At 41.1% G+C, this 20983-nt stretch overlaps 1 protein-coding gene across 2 annotated transcripts in view; it reads right to left on the reverse strand.

The window, feature by feature from the left end:
- B3GALNT2 (beta-1,3-N-acetylgalactosaminyltransferase 2) overlaps positions 1–16864 on the reverse strand; it is a 30126-nt gene extending 13262 nt beyond the window's left edge. The window contains exons 1-6 of one of the 2 annotated variants that reach the window (XM_059469706.1): positions 16688–16808; positions 14276–14338; positions 4545–4692; positions 3179–3279; positions 1904–2097; positions 829–924 (exon numbers count right to left, since the gene is read on the reverse strand). In XM_059469706.1, coding sequence (XP_059325689.1) covers positions 829–924; positions 1904–2097; positions 3179–3279; positions 4545–4692; positions 14276–14338; positions 16688–16781 — 696 coding nt within the window. In that variant the 5' untranslated portion in view covers positions 16782–16808. Of the gene's footprint in view, positions 1–828; positions 925–1903; positions 2098–3178; positions 3280–4544; positions 4693–14275; positions 14339–16687 lie in introns of both variants that reach the window. The other variant, XM_059469707.1, reaches the window with a different exon arrangement.
- Positions 16865–20983: the final 4119 nt, after the last annotated feature.

Here is a 20983-nt window from a genome sequence, read left to right on the forward strand (position 1 = left end):
CTTACAGAAACAGCAGCAAGAGTCCAGGAAAATATTTAAATTAAGGGAATCTGTCTAAAATGGTAGCTGAGATATCTAGTGAGAGATCACTGGTCCACTGAGACCAATTCCTTGTACCTGACAGGGTCTGCTAACTAGAATTCTCCTTCACCAACCTTTATTCATTAAACCTTCACTGTAAAATCATCACGCTATTTTCCTATGGGTATTCTGTTCCTTTTTGTAAAATCATCACGGTATTTTCCTACGATATTCTTCTTTTGTGTTAAATCCTCTTCCTTCCTATGCAGCCACAAGTATGTTCCATATCCCTATACCAAAAACAAACAACCCTGTCACTGCAAACATAACACACAATATCTTGATGTTATGTCCAAGCCATCAGATGCAGAAACCTCTTTTCCAGCTGTTCCCTAGAAACCTGTGCCATCCTCCCCTCCCTATCTTGTGTGCTAATGTCTGATAAAGCAGAAGGGGAAAAGAAGCACCACATGTTCTGGTAAACTCTCCCACAGAATCAAAGCAGGTACAGTATGCAACCAGAAATAGATAAGTTTTCTGAAGTTGCTACTATTTGACAAAGTAATTTTTTATCAATTTAGATTTTCCAGGCTTATGCTTTATAACTAGCGGTGATAATAGGATGCTATAAAACAAATACTGGATTTCAGCATATCCCTGCAACTACTTACCCATTCTGGGATTCTGTGAACTAACATTCTAGAGGTTTTCACTCGCCTTTTTCTGCCTCAAGCCAAGGCCACTTTTATCAGTCAGTCTGCCCAGATGACTTAAAAGAACTGCTGGCAGTTCTGGTACTGCACATACCTCTGGCAAAATGAACTGCTCTACTGGCTTGTACCACAATCTGTTCACCTGCACTCCACAGCTCGGCGGACTAAAGCGAGCACTGAAGATGGCTTCCTGTGAACAACGGGAAAAAAACAAGATTAAAAAAATCCCACAACACACATCAAAAGTGCTACTGCATTATACAGGCCATAAAATGGCTTCCATAATAACAAATTACAAAAAGATTCTGTATTGCCAAATTCCAATCTTCAGAAAAGAGTTTCCAAGCTCTCTTATGATACCAACTTTTCTCCCTCACTGGAAGTAAAAATCTAATGCAAATAAAATTATCAGACTGAACATTTAGGAACTCTACAATTTAGGAAACATGAACTTGATTACAGTATAACTTTATTTTTATTACGGCTATTATAAACCAAACTCCTTGGAAGTTCATCATGGAAGTCATAGTTTACTGTAGCACAGGCAGAAGTTTTGAAATTGGCCTATCAAATTGAGATAAATGTAATCTATCAAATACAACAATATTGCTCAAATTTTTTTTCCCTCCAAATCACAAAGCTATTCTATCAAGCCCATAACAGCTTGGGACTGGGGGAAATTATCAATGAAGTTTGATTATTACCAGTAAATTGTAACAGTTTCTAGAAATCTTAAAATGTCTTGCCAGAAGTCAGACAAGAAAAAATTACAGCTGTCCTGCATCTCTGCTTGAAGACACTAAATATATGTTTCTGCAGGCATTTTAAGTATATTAGATAGCTTAATTTTTATTCCTTAATAACTATCAATATTTAGAACACCAAATACAAACAAAAAATTGTGCATTGGAATTAAATGTAAGTGCTCTTTCATAACAGCATCTAGATTAACACATAGCACTTGGGGAATTTCATCCTTTTTTCATCCAGGATGTGCCTTTGTATATGTATATGAGAATTTAAAATGGAACAGAAGAAAAATATAATTCATAAACTTGTCAGTTAAGTATTTCTCTTCTAACTCACCAACACAGCATGTCACTTTCTTTAAGAACTTAATGCACAGAAAAGAGATATCATGCTTTCAAAAAATAACTACAGCACTCTACCTCATGTTCTGCCTGGTAGAGCTTTACAGTGATGTTCCTCTGGAATCCCACCCCATCAGCCTCATAAAACACCCCAAGGCTGGTGATGACAATGGGGTAAAGCACACGGAAGTTCACACTGACAATTCTGTCTTCAGACAGCACAGAAGGGATGTCCTCAGGGAGACTGAATGCTTCAATTTCCTGATTCAAAACTGAATGAAAAGGAAAGGCCAGAGGTAAGGGGAGAAAAGTTCATAGTTCCTGGACACACACAAAGCACACTGCCTGCATGCAAAGCATTCTGGTTAATTAGCATGGCTAACAAGTGCACAAGGATAATCAAACACTGGAGTGAAAGAAAATACAATGGGCTGCACATTGCAGCAAGAAAAATTTCAGTGATACAGCAATCTGCAGGCTAATAGCAATTGCAACTCAATGCCTACATATCCACTGGGCAAAGATTAGAAACACAATAAATCCACAGCAGGAAGACAAAAATGCTATTTGACTGCATGAATACATGTATATTAGCATAATAAAATAATTATTCATGTATCAAAATGGCACACACCTCCACTCAATTCAGCTGTCTGCTTTTCAGCATTATCGCCTACCTAAGCCCTGAGGTACCGTTTATACTCAGAAACAGAGGATGTTGTCATTCAAAGAGAAAGTAACAGAAATTACATTTTGTGTTCAGTCATGGCTCAGGTACCTAGCAGTCTTTAGTTAACTTGTATTAAAGAGCAAGAATGAAATAAAATCCAAAAGGAGACAGGAAAAATATACAATTTTAGTCAGGAATTTTTGTATGGTATTTAAATTTTTCCTCCATTTCACATTTCTTAATTGTTTTCTCTCTAAAGCAGAATCAAAAACCAATAAGCCAGACTTGCTTAGAGAATTCACTTTGTCACCAGAGAAGTCCATCTGACACTCAAGACTGTCACCTTGCTACTTTATTCACATTTGACACTATGCCAGGTCATTTTGTCTCTCCAACTTCATTTAACACATACATCAAATAAAAATGTATTGTACATGGGCGAGACTGTCTGGTGACACAAGAAAAATGCAAATCCATTAGAAGTCAATGGACTGCCCTTCACATGCCCAGAAATCTCTCCCTTTCTGGCCTGCACATAGTACCTACAGGAAGGTTATGCAACAAGTTCTAGGAGGTATTTGTTTTCAAGACTAGCTGTCTCAATGAAACTCCTCAAACCACTCTCAGGAGAGATGACTAGCTCTAGTTCAGACCACAGAATTTTTAAAAGTCAACTTCTATACCTGGGTTGCTGATGTTCAGAAGTTTGCAGGAGTAGGGGTCTTCTCTGTCCTTCACTGGCACAGCACAACCATGCGCACCTATTATAAACTTCACAAGGACACTAAAATAATTTGCTTTTATTAACACCAGTTCTCTTCCCTCCTCCCTCCATCTTCAATAAACTTAATTTTATCACCCTGACCTGCCTTTCACAGGCAGATTTTGAACCTCTTAAAAATCAGCAATGACAGTTGGTATGCAGAGCAACCACACGAATCCCCTCATAGGAGCTCAATTCCAAATCCACAGTAACATTTTACATTATGAGGTCACAAGAAGATTGGCAGCTAGAAATGAGATACAAGACAGCTAGCACACTAAACAGAAAAAAGACCTAAGGCAACACTGAAGGATCCCAGAGACCTGCCCTTGCTAGCTCGGGTTTGTTAGTTAATTCAAGATTGTTTAAATACTACGCATTCAAATGTCAATGAAAAAAATAGTAAGAAAAAAGACTCATAAGCATCAAAGGAGGAACAAGGATTCCAGACTGTCTGTTACAATGAAATATTTCAGCTTGGGGCTGTAGCAAAACAAGAGGTTCCTCTCCAGCTCCAATCATGGTTATTCCTTAGTAGGATGACATCAAGTAAGCACAAAGAGCAAGGATCCACCTTTGCCTGTCTTTTCACCTAGCAGCTAAACGTCCTCCCAGAACTCCATATAAGCTATGAAAGGTCACTTTTTAGATGACTGAGGTGGCTGCGCTGCACTCCAGGCTGCATGCTGACACAAATCTGGGAACAGCAAAATGCTCTCAGTGCAAGGCAGGCACCAAGGTGTGAGGATGCAGCATTTCTGGGGATGAACTGCTGCAGAGTTTCTCAGCAAAAACAGACCTGTCTGTACACTGTCAGGTCTATGCAAGGAATCAGGAAGTGCCACTCATACTGCAGCAGTTTGGTGCACCTGGTTCAGTAGGAAATAAATCTGAACTTTACAGTTGAGGCTGTTTGCAAGAGCTTTTGTGGTTCTCTCACCAAATGCAATCCTGCCTGCTTTCAAAAATCCTAGATTACCAAGGATTCAAGCTGCACACCATACATTACAACACAAAAAACAGAAAGGCTTATACATCACTAATAAACAGTGGCAAGTAATTGCAAAAGCAAACAGCAGTGTATAAAAAGTAGTTACAGCCCCAGGCAAGAAGTATTCTTATATACTATTATGCAGACTTTTAAAAAAATCTATCAGAATACAAGATGCTAAAAAACAAACAAACGAATAAACTAGGAAACACTTTAAAACAAAAATTATTAAATCAAGATATTTCAGCATGACAGCCCTGCCCCCCTGGCCAAACCACAGAACAGTGAAGGTTACCGTTGGCTCAGGGCAGGATGTTCTTTCAGGTGCTTGAACCAAGTGCTCCTTATAACCCTGCGGAGCTCGTGATTGTGCCGAGCTGACAAAACGCCCACAACAACATCATAGTGCTTCAGCTTCCATTGAGGAAAGAGGGACAGCGGACCTACAAGGAGAAAGTGACAAATATTTACTTTATGCACATATTACCACAAGCCTGAGTTGCAAGCAATAATTAATTCCAGCCTTCCAGAACTTAAAGGGGGCTTACAAAAAGGAGGGTGAGCGATGCAGACAGCGATAGGACAAGGGAAAGGGTTTTAAACTAAAACAGGGGAGACTGAGATTAGATGTTGGGAGGAAGTTCTTTATTCAGATGGTGGTAAAACACTGGAAAAGGTTGCTCAGAAAAGTTGTGGCTAACTCAATCCTGGGAATTGTTCAAGGTCAGGTAGGATGGGGCTTTGAGCAACCAGGTCTGGTGGGAGTCATCCCTGCCCAAGGCAGGGGAGTTGAAATTAGATGATCTTTAAGGTCCCTTCAACCCAAACCATTCTGAAATTCTGTGATTAAAGGACATCTCAAAAGCAAGAGAACTGAAACACTAAAAACAAGCAGCAGTATTACTTTTGTATTCTTGGTTCAGAATCAGAGAAACATTTTCAATACATCAAAACCTTCACTCACATGCCCATTTTCCCTGTGCTTCCTAAAGTTGCTGGGACCACCTTTCTGCCTCACAGTTTCAGTGTGGGATCTCAAGGACCATTATTTCTAACCTTTTGAAGTGGAATACCACTCTGTCTTCACACAGGGTGTTACATCCCTACACAGGAATGCTCTGGCTTTATTCAAAGCTGGATGCCACTGCCAATACTTGTAATCCAGGATTTAGCTTGTGCTGTTTTAATTTAGAGATCATGAAACCTGAACTTGATTTCAAGCAGGATTACGACCAGATAGAGACCTGAGAAGCTCTGATTTAGAGTCTGTAAACAGTCAGGCAAGTAGCTAAAGTGAATTTGCTTCGTTTAATCTATCCGACATCCTAGAGTTAAGACAGATTTGTATTAAACTTTAGCAAAGGATTACTTCCCTCTCATCTCACTATGTTTTTCATTGGGCTGCAGATAAAGAAAACAAATGTAAGTGGTGAGTGCACTTTAAACAACTGCGTATAGCACAGACAAGATTTTTTAGAATCTAATTAAGAGACTAAAAACACTGCCAAGTCTGTATTGTGAACTCCCACTAGAAAGAGTTGATTTATTATCCAGACTCCACCTTCTGTACCAGCATTCCCTTTCTCCACTTTGAAGGTGAATAGATGGGTTCTTTTACATTGCTCACTAACCTAGGACCTCACAGCATCTGCCACAAAAACTGCTGTGCCAAATCCCAGCAGACATCCGTCTAGCCTTATATCCCACTGTCAGTGTTCAGCAGGCAATGGAGAGGCCATGGTCTTGCTCTGTTCCATGCTGAATCAGTATCAAGATTTCAACAAGATTTTTTTTGTTGTTGTTCTTTAGGACTATTTCCAAAAGCCAAATAAAACTGCTCTGGAATTGATTCTCAGAACAGTGCAAAAGCAGAAAAACTACAGTGATGTTTCCACAGGTAACCTTACCCATTCTATTTCCCACTAAATATTTCAGTTCTAATTATGCAAACACTGATTTTCTCTAAGAAGGTTAAGTTCCACCTTAAGTGGTTAAGTTAAGTTCATTTAAGTTCATTTAAATGAAAGCAGCTACAAGATTATCAATTACTTAAGCTGAACATCAACCTATTAAAAGAAGCTTCCATCAATTTAGGCTCAGAACGACTTAAATTCCCAAGCAATGAGCCATTAGTTACAGTCTTCATTTTTTCACTGAAGTTACTGCTGCACCTCTTACAACAACAACCATAACTGAGTTGATGGCGAGGTTTAGGAATAAGATTTGTTTGCTACAGAGCAGCAAATCTAGTGCCCTATATAATACCTGAAGAAACTTATACATCAAACACACTGTTCAATCAAAATACCAATTTAGTTTTCCTCTATGCAGGTAAATATAATTTATCCAGAGGCTCTGCATGTCCTCATACATAGCCAGGTCATTACATAGCCAAGAATTACTATCTCTCCAAGACAGCAGAGATACATGAGACAGACATATGTTTATAAAGTACAACACTATAGCAAATCCCTGCTTACACATCCCTTTTTTTCCCCTGTTCTTCATCAATCCTTTGATTATTCTTCAGCCTTAATTCCAAGCCTTGCAGTATAAAGTTCACAGGTCTAATATGACTACTAGACTTGTGGACTGCAGATGAGGTACTGTTTGCACAGATTTCTTTTTTAAGACATCACTTTTAACAAGAAGCAGAACAATCCCACTAAATCAAAATTAAAGAAAAATAAAACTAAGGGCACAAGTGACTTGACTCAGAATAGCATAAGCTAGCTTGAATGAATTAAAAAAAAGACAAACTAAAAATAAGCTACTCAAATCAAATATACTTTTAATTAGTTTCTGTTTTAAAATGAGTGAAGCTTTTCCTTATGAACTATCCACATGGGAACAATGTTAATGTAACAGATGCTTCAGAATTAATATCCTATTACTTTCTGAACAGCATTGCAGTGGTCTATATTCAGAAGATTGTCTGTCTTCTCTGTCCCAAGAGTTATGTAATTTTACTTTTAAAACCACTGAAAATGAAAAAAAAAAAAGCAAGCTTACTTTGACAAAACAGACAAAACATTTTTTTGCTTGTTAGTAAAGATTTCTACTTCCTATGGAAAAATAGGAATAATGCTAAGATTTCAGGAAAATAGATTCATATGTGTTTCTCTGAACTTGCACTATTTTAAAAAAGGTAGATAAAGTGAGAAGTACAGGGAAAAAACTAGAGCTATTATAAATTTATAAGAATAATTCCAATATGAGCATAAATATTTTCTGATGCTGCCTAATTTAAGAGAAAACATTGCTGACCTCAAAGTCAATAGTGACAATTTAGACAAGCAATCAATACTTGCCACTGAGGACCAAAGCTATTTATCTTCCATTCTATTTCTGTGCACTTTTAGGCCAAAATTTTCAGTGTTGGACTGTATCATATCATATACATTGCTCTCACCTGGAACTGCTTGTGCAAGACAATTACACCTCTATATTTTCTGATTTCAAAGACAAGAAAAAAACGTAAATTCTGTAGTTTGTGAAGGGGGTGAAAAAAAGGAAAAGAAAAAAGCTACATATCACATCCATTATAAACCCTAAAGTGTTGCAGACCAAAGGTATGGAGAAGGACAGGAAGCTTTCCAACCCAAAGGTCACACTACCACTGCCTACCTTGCTTTTGAACCCTTACTTATTCCAAGTTGCGCCTTGGTTGCATTACTTACACCAGGACTTCTCAGTAGAACCTGAGATAAATACACAAAGCCTGCTTGTTAATCCACAGCAAAACCTACAAACACATGAAAGCAAGCAGCTGCCAGCAGTACTTCTGTCAGCTCCAAGCTACCAAGTCCAGTCTATCACTACCTTGTGTCACATTGTTCATGGTAAGATCCTACTGAAGCTTTCTTGGGCTCTGATATTTGTAAGGACTGGCTTCCATACAATTCTCTGACATCTGACCACACTTGTACTTTTATTGGTAAAGATTTTCACCTCAGTATCAGCTTCAGGAAGCTTTCACAGGATTCTCAGGCACCAATTTTCATGAAATGGGTGAAAGTGCTGGTGAGGCTTGACTGAGAACCAGCAACAGACCAAAGTTTGGGAGAGACACAGGAAAAAATCAACAAGTGCATATGTAGAGTACAAAGCTGTGCCATTAGAAGACACAACTAAAGATGCAGAGGTGTGTGTCCTGCTGAGCTGGCCATGGAAAGAGGTCACCACTGACAGGCAGTCAGCTGACCCTGCTCAGATTTTAACCCACCTCAGCAGCAGCCAACAGCTCTTGAAGTTTTTCAAAACCCCAAACTACAAAGATGAACATGCACCTCTTCTTCCCATGAGACTGATTCTCAATAAAATGTCAAATTAGGCTGTTAATTATATTTGCTTCATTATAAGGAGATGAAAAGAGTGAGAGATCATTTAGCTTGATTTTGTCAACAAACACAGTCTTGCTAAACATATTTCTATTGATGAGTCCCCAATCAACTACTAAATTTGCCAGTTATTTTCAGTGAAATTTGACATAATATGTAGTCCATAGAGTGACTAAGTCTCCACATTTCATGCAGCTGGAGTGGACAGAGAAAAGACTCATTAGTGCTGCACTGAGAAACACAGCAGTGTAGGCTTACTTGCAATATCAGGCACCAGAGCACCTCCACTGGACACAGCTAAAATAAGTAAGCTCCACAGAAAGCTGGGCTTTGTATCTTCTGCTACCAATGCAGCTTTTTTCTTTTTTTTTTCTTCCTGAATAAATCAATGAATGGAACTAAGTAGGCCAAGTAGAAGTTATTTAGAATATTCTCAACTAATCCACTTCATAAGATAAGCAACAGTCCTCCAAAATAAAAAACCCCACACGTTTTTATCTCTGCCTATTCCTGTGATTTTGCAGCCATATTCCTGAGGTTTAATACTTTTTTCTTCTCTGCTGCTTTGCTAAAGATCCAAACAAACACGACGGAAGGAATTAACTCAATATAAAGATTTGTATTCACAGAATGCTGACACACACAGAGAAAAAGAACAAACCGAAGAGCAAAAGCAGCTCTCTCCCCCTTTTAATCTACTTCACTTAAAGTAATCTGCTACAGCTCATCTGCATTACATGTTTTGCTGCAAGCAGAGCTACCTGATCTCCCTGCAGTGCCGACTTCACCCCAGAGCTACAAATTGCCAAGATGTGCATCCCTGGTCTCTGCAGCGCTCTGTGAGGCAGGCAAGCTTTTAGACAAGATTTACAGATTCAAAGAATAAAACCTCTGCAGGCAGAGGTTTCTGCTTGTTTTACATCAACAACATTCCTTAGAAGAAACAGGACAGCAGGGTCCTTCTGAATTGCCAAGTGGCAGTAGTAACAGTGGTGGAGTGATGACACCCTAAAACACCTTAATTATATAATATTTGCACATTTCTGGACAAAACTGGGAACAATGGCTAAAGTATCAGTAGAAAAGTCAAAAGAAACAAAGCAAAATCTTTTTTCAGCACAAACTGATGCCTCCTTTTCTTTTTTTATTTTGTGGAGGGAAGGCTTGGGGTTGTGGCAGGGCAGGGGAAGCAGAGTATATCACCTTTACCTGATGAAAATCAGCCTCCAATCCCTGCTGCCATGGAGCAAAAGTCTGCTCCCAGGGAAGGCTACTTGCTCTCTTCTGGCTGTTCTACTCTGGGCAATTTACAGGATAACTGCTGAAAACCTTAATTCAGCCAACTCTGGCAGAATTGGCCTCTTTGCCCCCTGTTCCAGTGCCAAAATACAAAAATACAATGCCATGCCACTCATCAGCAGTTCGCAATGTCTCAGACATCTGTCTACAGAATAACTGAAAACCCTAAAAAAACCCTCAATTAATTTGGAAAATAACATCAGCTTATTTTGTGCCCATCAAAAGTTAGGGGATTGTTTTATGTTGGGGGTGGCCTATCCATGAATAGCCATGTCATACAAAGATCTTACAGATGAAGGGTGGGGGACAACTGGCATTTGAGGCAGGACTGCACATCTATTGCCAATGCCAAACCTGACCTGCTGAGTTTCAGTTGCCAAGGCCCCCCCGTCTGTAAGTCTTTACACGCCTACAAAAGATGAAATAACTTTGTGACCAAGCAGGCTACTCCCTGACAGACAGGACTACCAGATTTCAGACAACATTCTTTCTTAAGAAAGTCCCATATTTTAGCAAAACTTCACCTCATAGCTTGTTCCCACATTTTGGTTCCATGAGGCCAGTGCCTGAAGAAGTACATGCTGTGCCACAGGACAACAGATGGCACACAAGCAGACTCTAGAAAATGCTGGGCTTTAATCTGTTGCATAATTGTTCACTAGTAGAAGACTGACTCTCACAAATCCAAATGGGCCAATTTTTAGCTGCCACCCCCCCCAGAAACGTAACAGGAATAACAACTTAAAGGGCAGCAGCATCAGCAAAGTAGCAGCAGATTCCCCAGAATGTGTGGGGCTTTCTGATTAGTCCCTGTAGCTGAAGCCCGACACTGAGTAACTTCCTACTCAATAAGATTTGTGCCATCAATTAAAACACACAATTAGCAATGAATCCACCTGGAGTGCTAAAAGCAGGTCTGTCTGTTCCTTCTAAAGTTTCTGAGGTCATTTTATAATTAGCATTTATCTAAGACTTTTACAAAAAATTAACTAAGCTTCCTACTCATGAACTTTCTTTGGATAGCACTTGTTTGTAACCAGTTAGACAAGGATTTCAATTAAACCTAAAAGCATGTTCCTGCACAAATCTTGTTCAGAAGTGTGAATTACAGTCTCATTAACTGATGAACAAAAAAAAAAAAAAAGCAGGAAGCCACTGAAAACAGGACACTAAAACAAAGGCCTTTGGTCTCAGGATTGATCCTATTTATTTTTTTCAAATTACTAAGTAGCTCCTACAAGGAGTGTACTCAATCTTCTGTGACACCAAGGTAAATGTGATCATGAGCACAGGGAAAGTCTGAACACTGCACAGGGAGAGACACAACTGAGGGCCAAGAATGCAGGCAAACTACAGGCCTTTCACAAGGGGTGGTTAAAAGGAAGACTTTATTACAGAAGGTACTTCCTAGAGAGGAAGAAAATGGATTGAGTGAAGACTGGAACACTGTTTACATTTAAAGCCATCTGACCTAAAGATAAAAAACCAAACTGTTTTCTAGAAATGTTTTCTATTTCTGGAACTGTTTTCTATTTTCCACTACAGGTTAGGAGTACCTGAAGTGCTCAACTTAAGAAAGCAAAGGTTTAAAACAGACACCTTTGACCCCTATGGTTACATGCTGAAGACATACTTGAAGGAGGACAAAGACCCTTTTAAATGAAAGGCTTAAGAATTAAAGGGCATAAACCAGGTGCAAGTAAGGTCAGGCTAGAAATGAGAACATAATTTTAACCAGGACAACAAGCCTCTGGAACAGCCTCTTCCTATGACTGCCAGGAATCCAAGTGAACAGACAAAAAGCCACCCTGAGCACTCACTAAACAAATGTAGGCTGCCCACCTGCCATTTTATGACAGAAACCAAGAGCTGCTTAACAGAAATAGTAAGCACAATTGATGGCTGGGAATGTCTATTCCAATCTTGTGTGAGTGAGTCAATGAAGCCAAGGTAAATAATCACTAAAACAGGTTATCAACTTTTTGACAGATTTCCATTTGAATGTGTGGTGATGATTATTTGGGAGGGTAATTAAACTCCTCAAATACAGAATTGCTGTTCACTCTGTCTTTGACCTCTACTGGTAGCTAATTCTGCAGCTGTTGAGATAGCACTCAACTATTGTACACAACTACACAGAAATACCAGAGAATATAGAAATTACGCATTTTTATGTCACAGCTATTGCAAAACACTGCCCCAAGATAAGATTTACTTTTTATTCACACCAGGGATTCCAGGTGATAGGTAGTAAAGAGCAGCTGGAGTAGTAAACAAGGAAAAAAAATTACTCAAGAGAAACAAGACTGGCTTTATCAGGCACTACCAGATCCTCTTAAGTAGCTTCAGATTCAAGAAGCCTTTTAAGAAATTTAATAAATTTTAAAACATTTCTTTCTTTTGTATACAAAGTCACTAATGTTCCTAAAACTCTCTGAATAATAAAAAAAATACAACACAGAAGACATCTGAGGTCCCTTGGCTCATCCTTTCTTTTGCCAAGGCAGCCATACCTATACCTTGTACATTTTGTGGTACTTTGAAGGCTAAGAGACAGATTCTTCCTTAAATACCATGCAAGGATTGGGCCTAGAAAAAGACAACACATGTACAGTACTGAGCATTTTCCTACAGATGACATATGTTCTTATTTTAGAGGAGGCATCGTTATTCCTCCCCTCAGCATGAGCACATTACTCAGTAGTAACTTTACAATAGCATTTATTTACAACTAAATAAATCCTGCACAGAAACCATACACTTGCTCTTTCAGTGTTAAAAAACCCACTTCCTAAAAATCCTAGTTCTCCTAACACTATCCAATACAGCATGGTTTTACAGCAATGAACATCAACTCCAATAATAACTGCCTGAAACAGGGGAACTCTGAAGAGCAAAGCTGCTTCTCTCGTTTCCCAACTTACCAGTTCCTCCCCCTCCTCAGGGCTGCTCTACCTCAGAAATTCCCATCAGCCTCTCTGGAATGAGCTGGGCAGGGAAGTGTCCCTTGACTGGACCAGGCACCAGCCCCACCATGGGTAAGGCGAGGGTGACACTGACCATGGGGAGGAACTCCTGCTGCCTGACCAAGGAGGGAATGACAGCAGCAGTAATCAGTCACCCCCTGACAGGCCTGGAACATTCCTTACCTGAACTGTACCCTGAGTGGAACACACTCCATAGTCACTGGATTTTTGAAAATTCCAGCAGTTACCAACCAAGGCTCAGGGTTGAAATTTATGGATGACTAAAGCCAAACATCTGAAGAACCCTAAGAACTGGTCCTGAGTGAAGCCTTTGGCTCTCCTGTACCACAGCAGGCTATGCAGGATGTCAGTGACTCCCTGAGCAGGATGTCTCTCGGAGCTCACAGATGCTCCAGTTTGCAAAGTTCTGAGGATCAGCATCCAAAATTGATGAGAGGGCCTTGGCTGAAACCTTACATTCCTTGAGGCTCAACTCTTTCCCACTGAGAAATGCCAAGATATTTGAAGTGAGTGTTTCACTGAACTCCAGGGGAATTTTTAACAGGTATACTTCTATACATTGATACCCATAAATCCCTGTATATAAATATATCTCTTTCTGTCAGTGTGCATGCATGTGTGGGCTGACTTAGATACTCTTCTGCCAGTATAGCATGAATGTTGTTGTCTGGGATGTATAACCAAGTCACTGTAGCAATTACAGTAAATACAATCACTTTGTAAATGTTAAATTAGTGAATTATTAAGTGCTGCTAAATCCTTTAGATCATTGACTAAGTCTGAGACTAAGACTGGACCTAGCTGCACCTCAGCTCCATGAGGAGTTTAGAAAGTAAGGGGGTCCACTCTGAATCTCATGACTCAACAGGAGGGTCTCCCTTACCCTTCAGCCTCTGTGCAAATCATTCTAAATGAATTCTAACTTGATTCTTCCTTCCTTTCTCAATCCATGAGGCTATTTTTTCTTTTTTTTTTTTTTTTCCTCCCCCGGATCCTCCTCCCCGTCCCACTGCAGGGGTGGGGGGCAGCAGGAAATAAGTGAGTTGGCTGCAAGGTGCTTAGTTGTGAGCTCAGGTTAAATTCAGAGGATGCCTGGGTTTGCTACTACCTTTGATGGTGATTCTTTAAGCAACTTAAACCACTCATTTGTGACAAATTGGCATATTTGACTGGATGTCAAACAGAAGCACAGATTACTTAGGAAAGCACAGAATAAGTCCGAGTTTCAAATTCTCAGAAGAACGGGGTTATGTTAACTGGCATGATTGTACAGCTGTGAAATGACAGCTGAAGGTGGCTGTCAGATAAAGGATGGAAAAGGAATTATTTACAAAATGCTAGGAAACTGGCTAGAAGCTGCTTATCAAGATAGCAAGAGTAACAATAAAAGGGTACTATACCTAAAGGAAGAAATAAAACTCCTAAAGGCAACTGAATTAATACTGCCTTTGAAAATGGAGCACCTGCAAAATCAGTTAAAGGAAGAAAATTAGAAAAAAAAAAGTTGGAGGAAAACATCAGATTTATGTTTATGTGGGCTTTCCATCCTCCTGACATTGTATAGGTTAAGAAATTAATTGTACCCTCTGAAGAATGGAATGGGAACATATGGGATGACCCTGATGGCAGCAAACCGAGGAAAGCTGATTCTTTGCTTCCCTCAGATTCCTACAAACATGAGCTCAGACCCATCACTAAAGCAAATCCTGTTGGCCCTCAACAACTGACAAAATTCCACACAGATACAGGAGCACAAATTTCAATATTAATGCAACAGGATGCTGAGAAGCTGGGTGTACAGCTTGGACAGCACAGAGTTAAAACCACTGCAGTGAATGGAGCAAGTGTTATTCACAAAACCAAGAGTTTGGTGAATAATAATTTATTAAGTTAAAAAAGTTAATTTATGGCTCTGGGCGAGAAGCAAATGTTGCCTACTTGCTTTGCAGTGGAAGATCACAATGGAACTACTTTGGCTTTTGGTCTTTTGGTATTTTGAATATCCAAGCTTGGTGCCCAGCAGTCGGCTGTGTGTGGTCCTGTGGTTCAAATCCTGCCCCTAAACCTGAGAGAAACCAGGGAGTACAATGCAAATACTTCATGCAGTCCCTGCACTCCCAGTCCAAAGACTACAAAAAAAAAAAAAAAAAAAAAGAATAACAACAATTTATGGATACTTTGAGGTACTGGAGGAAACATACACCTAGATTTCCTATCATTTCTCACCCTCTGTACTCACTTTTAGGAAAGGAAAATCACTTTGTAAATTAGTCATTGATTAAGTGCTGCTAATTCATTTAGATGCAAACCTCTGATGAAGCTGGAGACCAAGATTGGACTTAGCTGCACTAAGCTCCATCAGGAGTTTGAAAAGCAAGGGGATCCATCCTGAATGTTGTGACTCAACCAGAGTCAACCCTTATCCTTTTGAGTCTTTGGTCTCTGTAAAAATCATTTAAATTAATTCTAGCTGGAGCTTCCTTGGGACACTTCATCCATGCAGTAAGCAACAGAGAGAACCTCGATATACAAGTTTCTTAAGCTGCTCTTTTACAAATTTGTGTTACTCCTACTTTTGCTAATACCTTTAACAGTGATTATTTAAGTGAGCTAAACCACTTATTCACACCAACACCAACTGAGAAACTTCTGGATTTTCTTTAGAAGTGTTTACTAGTGGAAAATACGTTTACATGGGAAAAGCCATCACAAGATTCCACACTGCTACTTCTGACTCCAAATTAATGCTCTGAAGCTCTGAAACAGCACAGTCAAAGATTAAGAAAACCAGCTAGGCAATTCAAACGTGCATCAGGCTAGAAATTCAACAATTTTCTCCTTTTTTTTATAAAAGGAAATTGTTTCCTTCCCTTTCTTTTATAATTCAAGTGTGACAGATGCTGATGTGATATGCAAAAGCCAGAATACAGATAGACACCTATACAACCCTGCAGCTTCAGACTATGCAATAGTGCAATTGCTTCTTGCCTATTTGCACTATTAATTGCCACTGGCAATCAGCAGACTCTCGTTTCCTCGCAGCTGTGCACACCCTGCATGGAAACAGGCACCAGTTTAGAGTGTGGGTCCATTAGTGAACAGGCTACTGGGTCACTAAGCACTTCTAAACACACTCCAAGTAAAAAAACACCATTACGTGTTCATGTACAGTATTTTCTAATATCGTCAAACAGCACCTGTGGGCAGCTGACAAAAGTTTCTGTTCCAACAGATGTCCACTTCCTCAGGCATGAGGATCTGTGGCCTGAAAACTACACCTCATTTTATAAGGAGCACAAGGTAAGCCCTCAACGGTCGGATTTCACTTGTGCTGGATGATACCCGCTCCTATGAATAGCATTTTACAGCACAGGGGTTTTAAATCCCGCTGAGGCAAACACGGCGCAGTGCGAAGAGCTATTCCTAGGACCGGGAATGACGCGACACGAGCGGGATCGGTGGGAATTTCTTCCCCACGTGCCTCGGTGGGAGCGGGAGGGCACCGGCGGTGCAGGAGGCGCTCGGAAGCGGGAGCTGCAGCCCCGCTCCCGCGGCAGCCCCGCACCGCCACCGCGCCCGGTGCCCCCGCGTCGGGCGGCGGAGCCTGCGCTGCTCTCCGCCGCTCCACGGTACGAGACGCTCCCTCCCGCCCGACGAACCCCGCGGGCACAGCATCCCCCCGGCTCTCCCCTCGCCTCAGCCCCGTTACCTGCCCCGCCAGCCCCGACCTCTCCGCGCCTGGGGAGAGAGGGTGGAGGAGCCCAGCCCGCCTCGGTGCCCCAGGCATCGGCCGCCGCCTGCCCCTCTCCTACCTGCCGGGTGGGTCCCGGGGCAGCTCAGCAGCAGCCAGAAGTGCAGCGCGACCCCGACCACACAGGGGCACAGCAGCACCAGCCAGTTTCGCATTGGCCGCCGCAGCCGCCGGCCCCTTCCCCTTCGCGCCGGCCTCTCCCAGCGGCGCCGGCGCGACGGCCCGGCTCGGCCGCCCGCGGCTCCTCCCCGCTCGGCCGGGCCGGGCTCGGCTGCCCCGCGGCCGCCGGGAGCTGCAGTCCCGCCCCGGCCCGGGCGGGCGGCGGCGGCGCGGGCGGCGGCGGTGGCCGCCTACAGCCCCCACAATGCCGCGGGGCGCCGAGGGAGAGGGGCGGCTCCGCGCGTCTCACATGGCGGGGGCGCGGGCGAGGGGCCGGCGGCCGCGGCGCGTCCCCCTCACGGAGTGCGGCTCTCCGAGACCGCCCGGCTGCCCCCGGCCGCGGGGGAAAACCCTCCCCGGGAAATCGCTATTCGATAATCCGCTGAATGCCCCTTCTCAAAAGTCGCTGCGTTAGGAACAAAATAGCTTTCCAGAACAATCCTTTACTTATTCAATAAAAAGGAGAGAGCGCTTCGCCTTGGCAAAGACCTACTGCGGCGCTCGCCAACTGTTTGTGGAGTATTTTATTCCAGCAAGTAACATGTTCTTGGGTTGAAATTCCGGAAGGGGGAGGTGTGTTAGACAATCAAAGTGTCCTTGACTGCGGCTGGATCACGGCCAAGAATCCTTAAATTCGTTATGAAATGTCAATAATCCCAGCTCGGCTTCACCTGTTACCTTCAGCCACCGCTGTGAAATTGGGTGCCTAAAGACTGACTGCAGAGCTCTGTCCTGACTAGCAGGGTTTAAATACGATTAAATGAAGGAGAGCAACACACAGTATTATCAGCACCTTGAGAATTTACTTGTCTCTGGTCTCCTGCACACAGGTGACATGGAGAAGTTTGTTTCCTCAGACTGCCCAGGACAAATCTACCTGGAAAAGTGATATGGATAAATAAGCAAAGGTTTCTCAGAATGAGAGTCACAGAACAGGTCAGGTTGGGACCACAGGGGATCATCTGGCCCAAACCTCCCTGCTCAGGCAGGGCCATCCTAGAGTGCATGGCACAGGATTGTGTCCAGATGGTTCTTGAACATCTCCAGACAGGGAGACTCCACGACCTCTCCAGAAAATCTGTTCCAGTATGCAATCACGAGCACAGTGAATAATTTCTTCCTCAAGTTCAGGTGAAACTTTTTGTACATAATTTTCTGCTTTTTGCCTCTTGTTAATATACAAACTAGAAGATTATGTATAATAGCTGTAAGGCCCAAATGAATGACTGCTGGTGCTAGTCTATTAGAAGCACATTTAATTAGTAACAGAAACTGATCTGTATGAAGTAGAATGGAAATAAATGATTTTTTTTTTACAAAAAGAAGACTATATTTTTTTTAATACCCAAGCCATGAGAAGTGGTTGGAAAATACCTACAGTCCTTTCAAACTGCTTAGTTAAGATTAATTTTTTGTCAAGTGGAGTGAGATACTAGAAGGCAAACCAATGATTTTAACCTTTATATATTAGGTTTACAAGCAGAACTAAAATGTCTTGGAAATACATCCGTTTTAGTTTGCAGCATACTTAAAACATATTTAATATGCAACTGAGTACTTGTCAGCAAATAGTAGTACTAGGGGAAGAATTTACACAAAAAATGCTATGATTAATCACTATTTACATTTTACTTGTCTTTCAGCATGTTCAGCTGCACAAATAAAAACAGGTCCATCTATTAATATTTACTTAGATTTGGCTACATTCCTCGTACCCAATATGTTAGGCTCTCCCCCCATGCCAGGTGATCTGATGGGAATTGATCTTATACCTGATTATTTCTTTGCAGGCAAAACAGAGCACGCCATCCTTTAATATCTTATCTTCCCTTGGCATTACCTACCATCTTCAAGGATAAGTAACTGTATTACATACAAACCAGGAGAAACCTGTTTCTCTGTATTATACAAACAGGATATCCAGGTCAAAAGGATGATACATGTGCATTTTTGTAAGTCAGGTAGGAAATGGTTACTAACACAGTTTAGTTGTAGGGGATTGGCCTGTCTTATTCTGTTTTTCTGTTGCATCTCTACAAGATTTTGAAAGCCAAAGATTTTACCTAAGCCTTCCAATTTCATCACAGTCTGTATGATACTGTGTGCACCTGGATGTTAATCATGAGGTGACCAGACCCAACCATTAACCCAATTTCCAGAAGTTCCCATAAGTAAAGAAGTTTCAACTTGCATTCTTGAGGGCTTTTATGAGGACTAGCATTTTGGCAAAGCAAGCTGATATTGGAGTATCTAAACATGGCTTCAAGGCCACTGAGTTTTAAGCATGCTTTTAAAAAATTTTTAAAAATCAGATTTTTTTCCAAGATTTAAGAATCATGAATATTTATACTATGAAAAGAAAAATTGATCTGGAATATAACTTCTAGATAGTATTAAATTACTTTTCTGAAAAAACTGAAAAATTTGAGTTTGGTTATGTTTTGATTTGGGTTATAAGAACTCTATAAAAAATACACCATTTTCATTATGCTATTTCTGAGCAGATTTCCTCTTCTGACAGTACAGGCTCAAGGGTACCTCTGGCACACAAACTGTAGTACAGGCACAATATGTTGGCAAAAGAGCTGGAGACAGAAGAGACAGAAATTTTATTCCCCAGGCTGCTTGCAAACTTAAGAGGCTTCTGTAAAATTTCAGAGTCCCTCTTGATAAGCATCTTGTGTCTGACACAGAGAGGACATGATGGGTACCAGAGCTGCACCCATGTACCAAAGCCTGCCAGTCCAGAGCATTCCAGGGATATTTTAATGTTTGTTTGCCTAATTGTTGCCCTGACTGGGCAGCTGGGATATTTTTAGGACAGCAGCAGCAGAACAGAAGAACAAGAATCAGTGTGGAGCTGTGTACATTTTAGCAGAGTTCCTCCCCAGGGAGTTGTGTTTTATTGATCTCTGCCCTCTCTGTCTGAAAGCAGAGGAAGGTCTTGTGAGAGACTCCCTTTTAGGGCTTTGGGGCTTAACTTTCTCCCCAGGTAGCAGTAACACTGATATATTACTTTTCACAAAATCTTTATGCCTTTAGTTTTTTAAAGAAAAAATATTAAAAGAGATTACAGATCAGGGCATGAAGGGCTTTATTAGTTTAAAGGGTTATAAATTTGCATCCCAATAATGTGTTTTATTCTTTTTCCAGTGTTCATAATCTAAACAGATTCACTGTCCATATTGAGGATTTATCAATCCTTGCCTTACCTTGCTTAGGGTCTTTACAAGGAATAGATTTTTCTTATCTTCCCAAACAGAAGAAATGTCTTATTGCTTCCCTTTTCAGCTTTCTGATGCAATGAAGTGCAGATGCAGAGGAGTTCCCAGATTCCTTTGGGAGTACCTAGTGTTGCTCCATCCCAGGAGCAGGATCTGACATTTCACTTGTTAAATTTTGTCCCATTAATCACTTCCAGTCTATCTAGATTCCTCTGTAAAGCCTCCTACAGAGTCAACAGCACCTCCCAGTCTGGTGTCACCAGCAGATGTGTTAATGGTGTGCACAGCTCCTGCATCCAGGTTATTGATAAACATCATGAACAGAACAGCCTCTAGATTTGAGCCCTGAGAAACTTCCCTGCTCACCAGGCAGATGTTGCCCCTTTCACTGCAACCCTTTGAGCTCTGCCTGCCCTTCAGCCAGTCCTTCACCCAATACATGATGAACCTGCTCATCCCACTGTCAGACAATTTGTCCAGAAGGGTGCTGTGAGAGACAGCATCAAAAGCCTCACTAAAATCCAGAAAAACTACATCTACCTCCTTCCCTTCATCCAGCAGGCAGTGACCTTACCACAGAAGCAGATCAAATTACTTAAACAGAACTTGCCTTCTGAGAACCCATATTGACTGTGTCTGATGACTGCATTATTCTTTAAATGCTTTTCAGTAGTACACAGTATAATCTTCTTCATTTTTCCACTTAACATGTTATGAATTAACTTCCAGTTAAGGAAGTTTTGTTTAAAATTATTTGTCTATTATTTTGCTAAGCCCTTTATTATTTTAATTAAGTTTTTGCATCTTCTTGTTTGTTTGGAGGAGCAGCTTCAAGTTGTGCTGAATTAGGTGACATTTATCCAAACTTACCAATATAGCAATAATAAATTTTACAGTCTAAGTTGACTCCTTGACATCTTCATGACAATCAGAAGTAGAAATGGACTCAGAAACGATCCATATGGCAGCAGCTA

This window comes from Ammospiza nelsoni, chromosome 3 (assembly GCF_027579445.1).
Source record: "Ammospiza nelsoni isolate bAmmNel1 chromosome 3, bAmmNel1.pri, whole genome shotgun sequence".
Lineage (NCBI taxonomy): Eukaryota > Metazoa > Chordata > Aves > Passeriformes > Passerellidae > Ammospiza > Ammospiza nelsoni.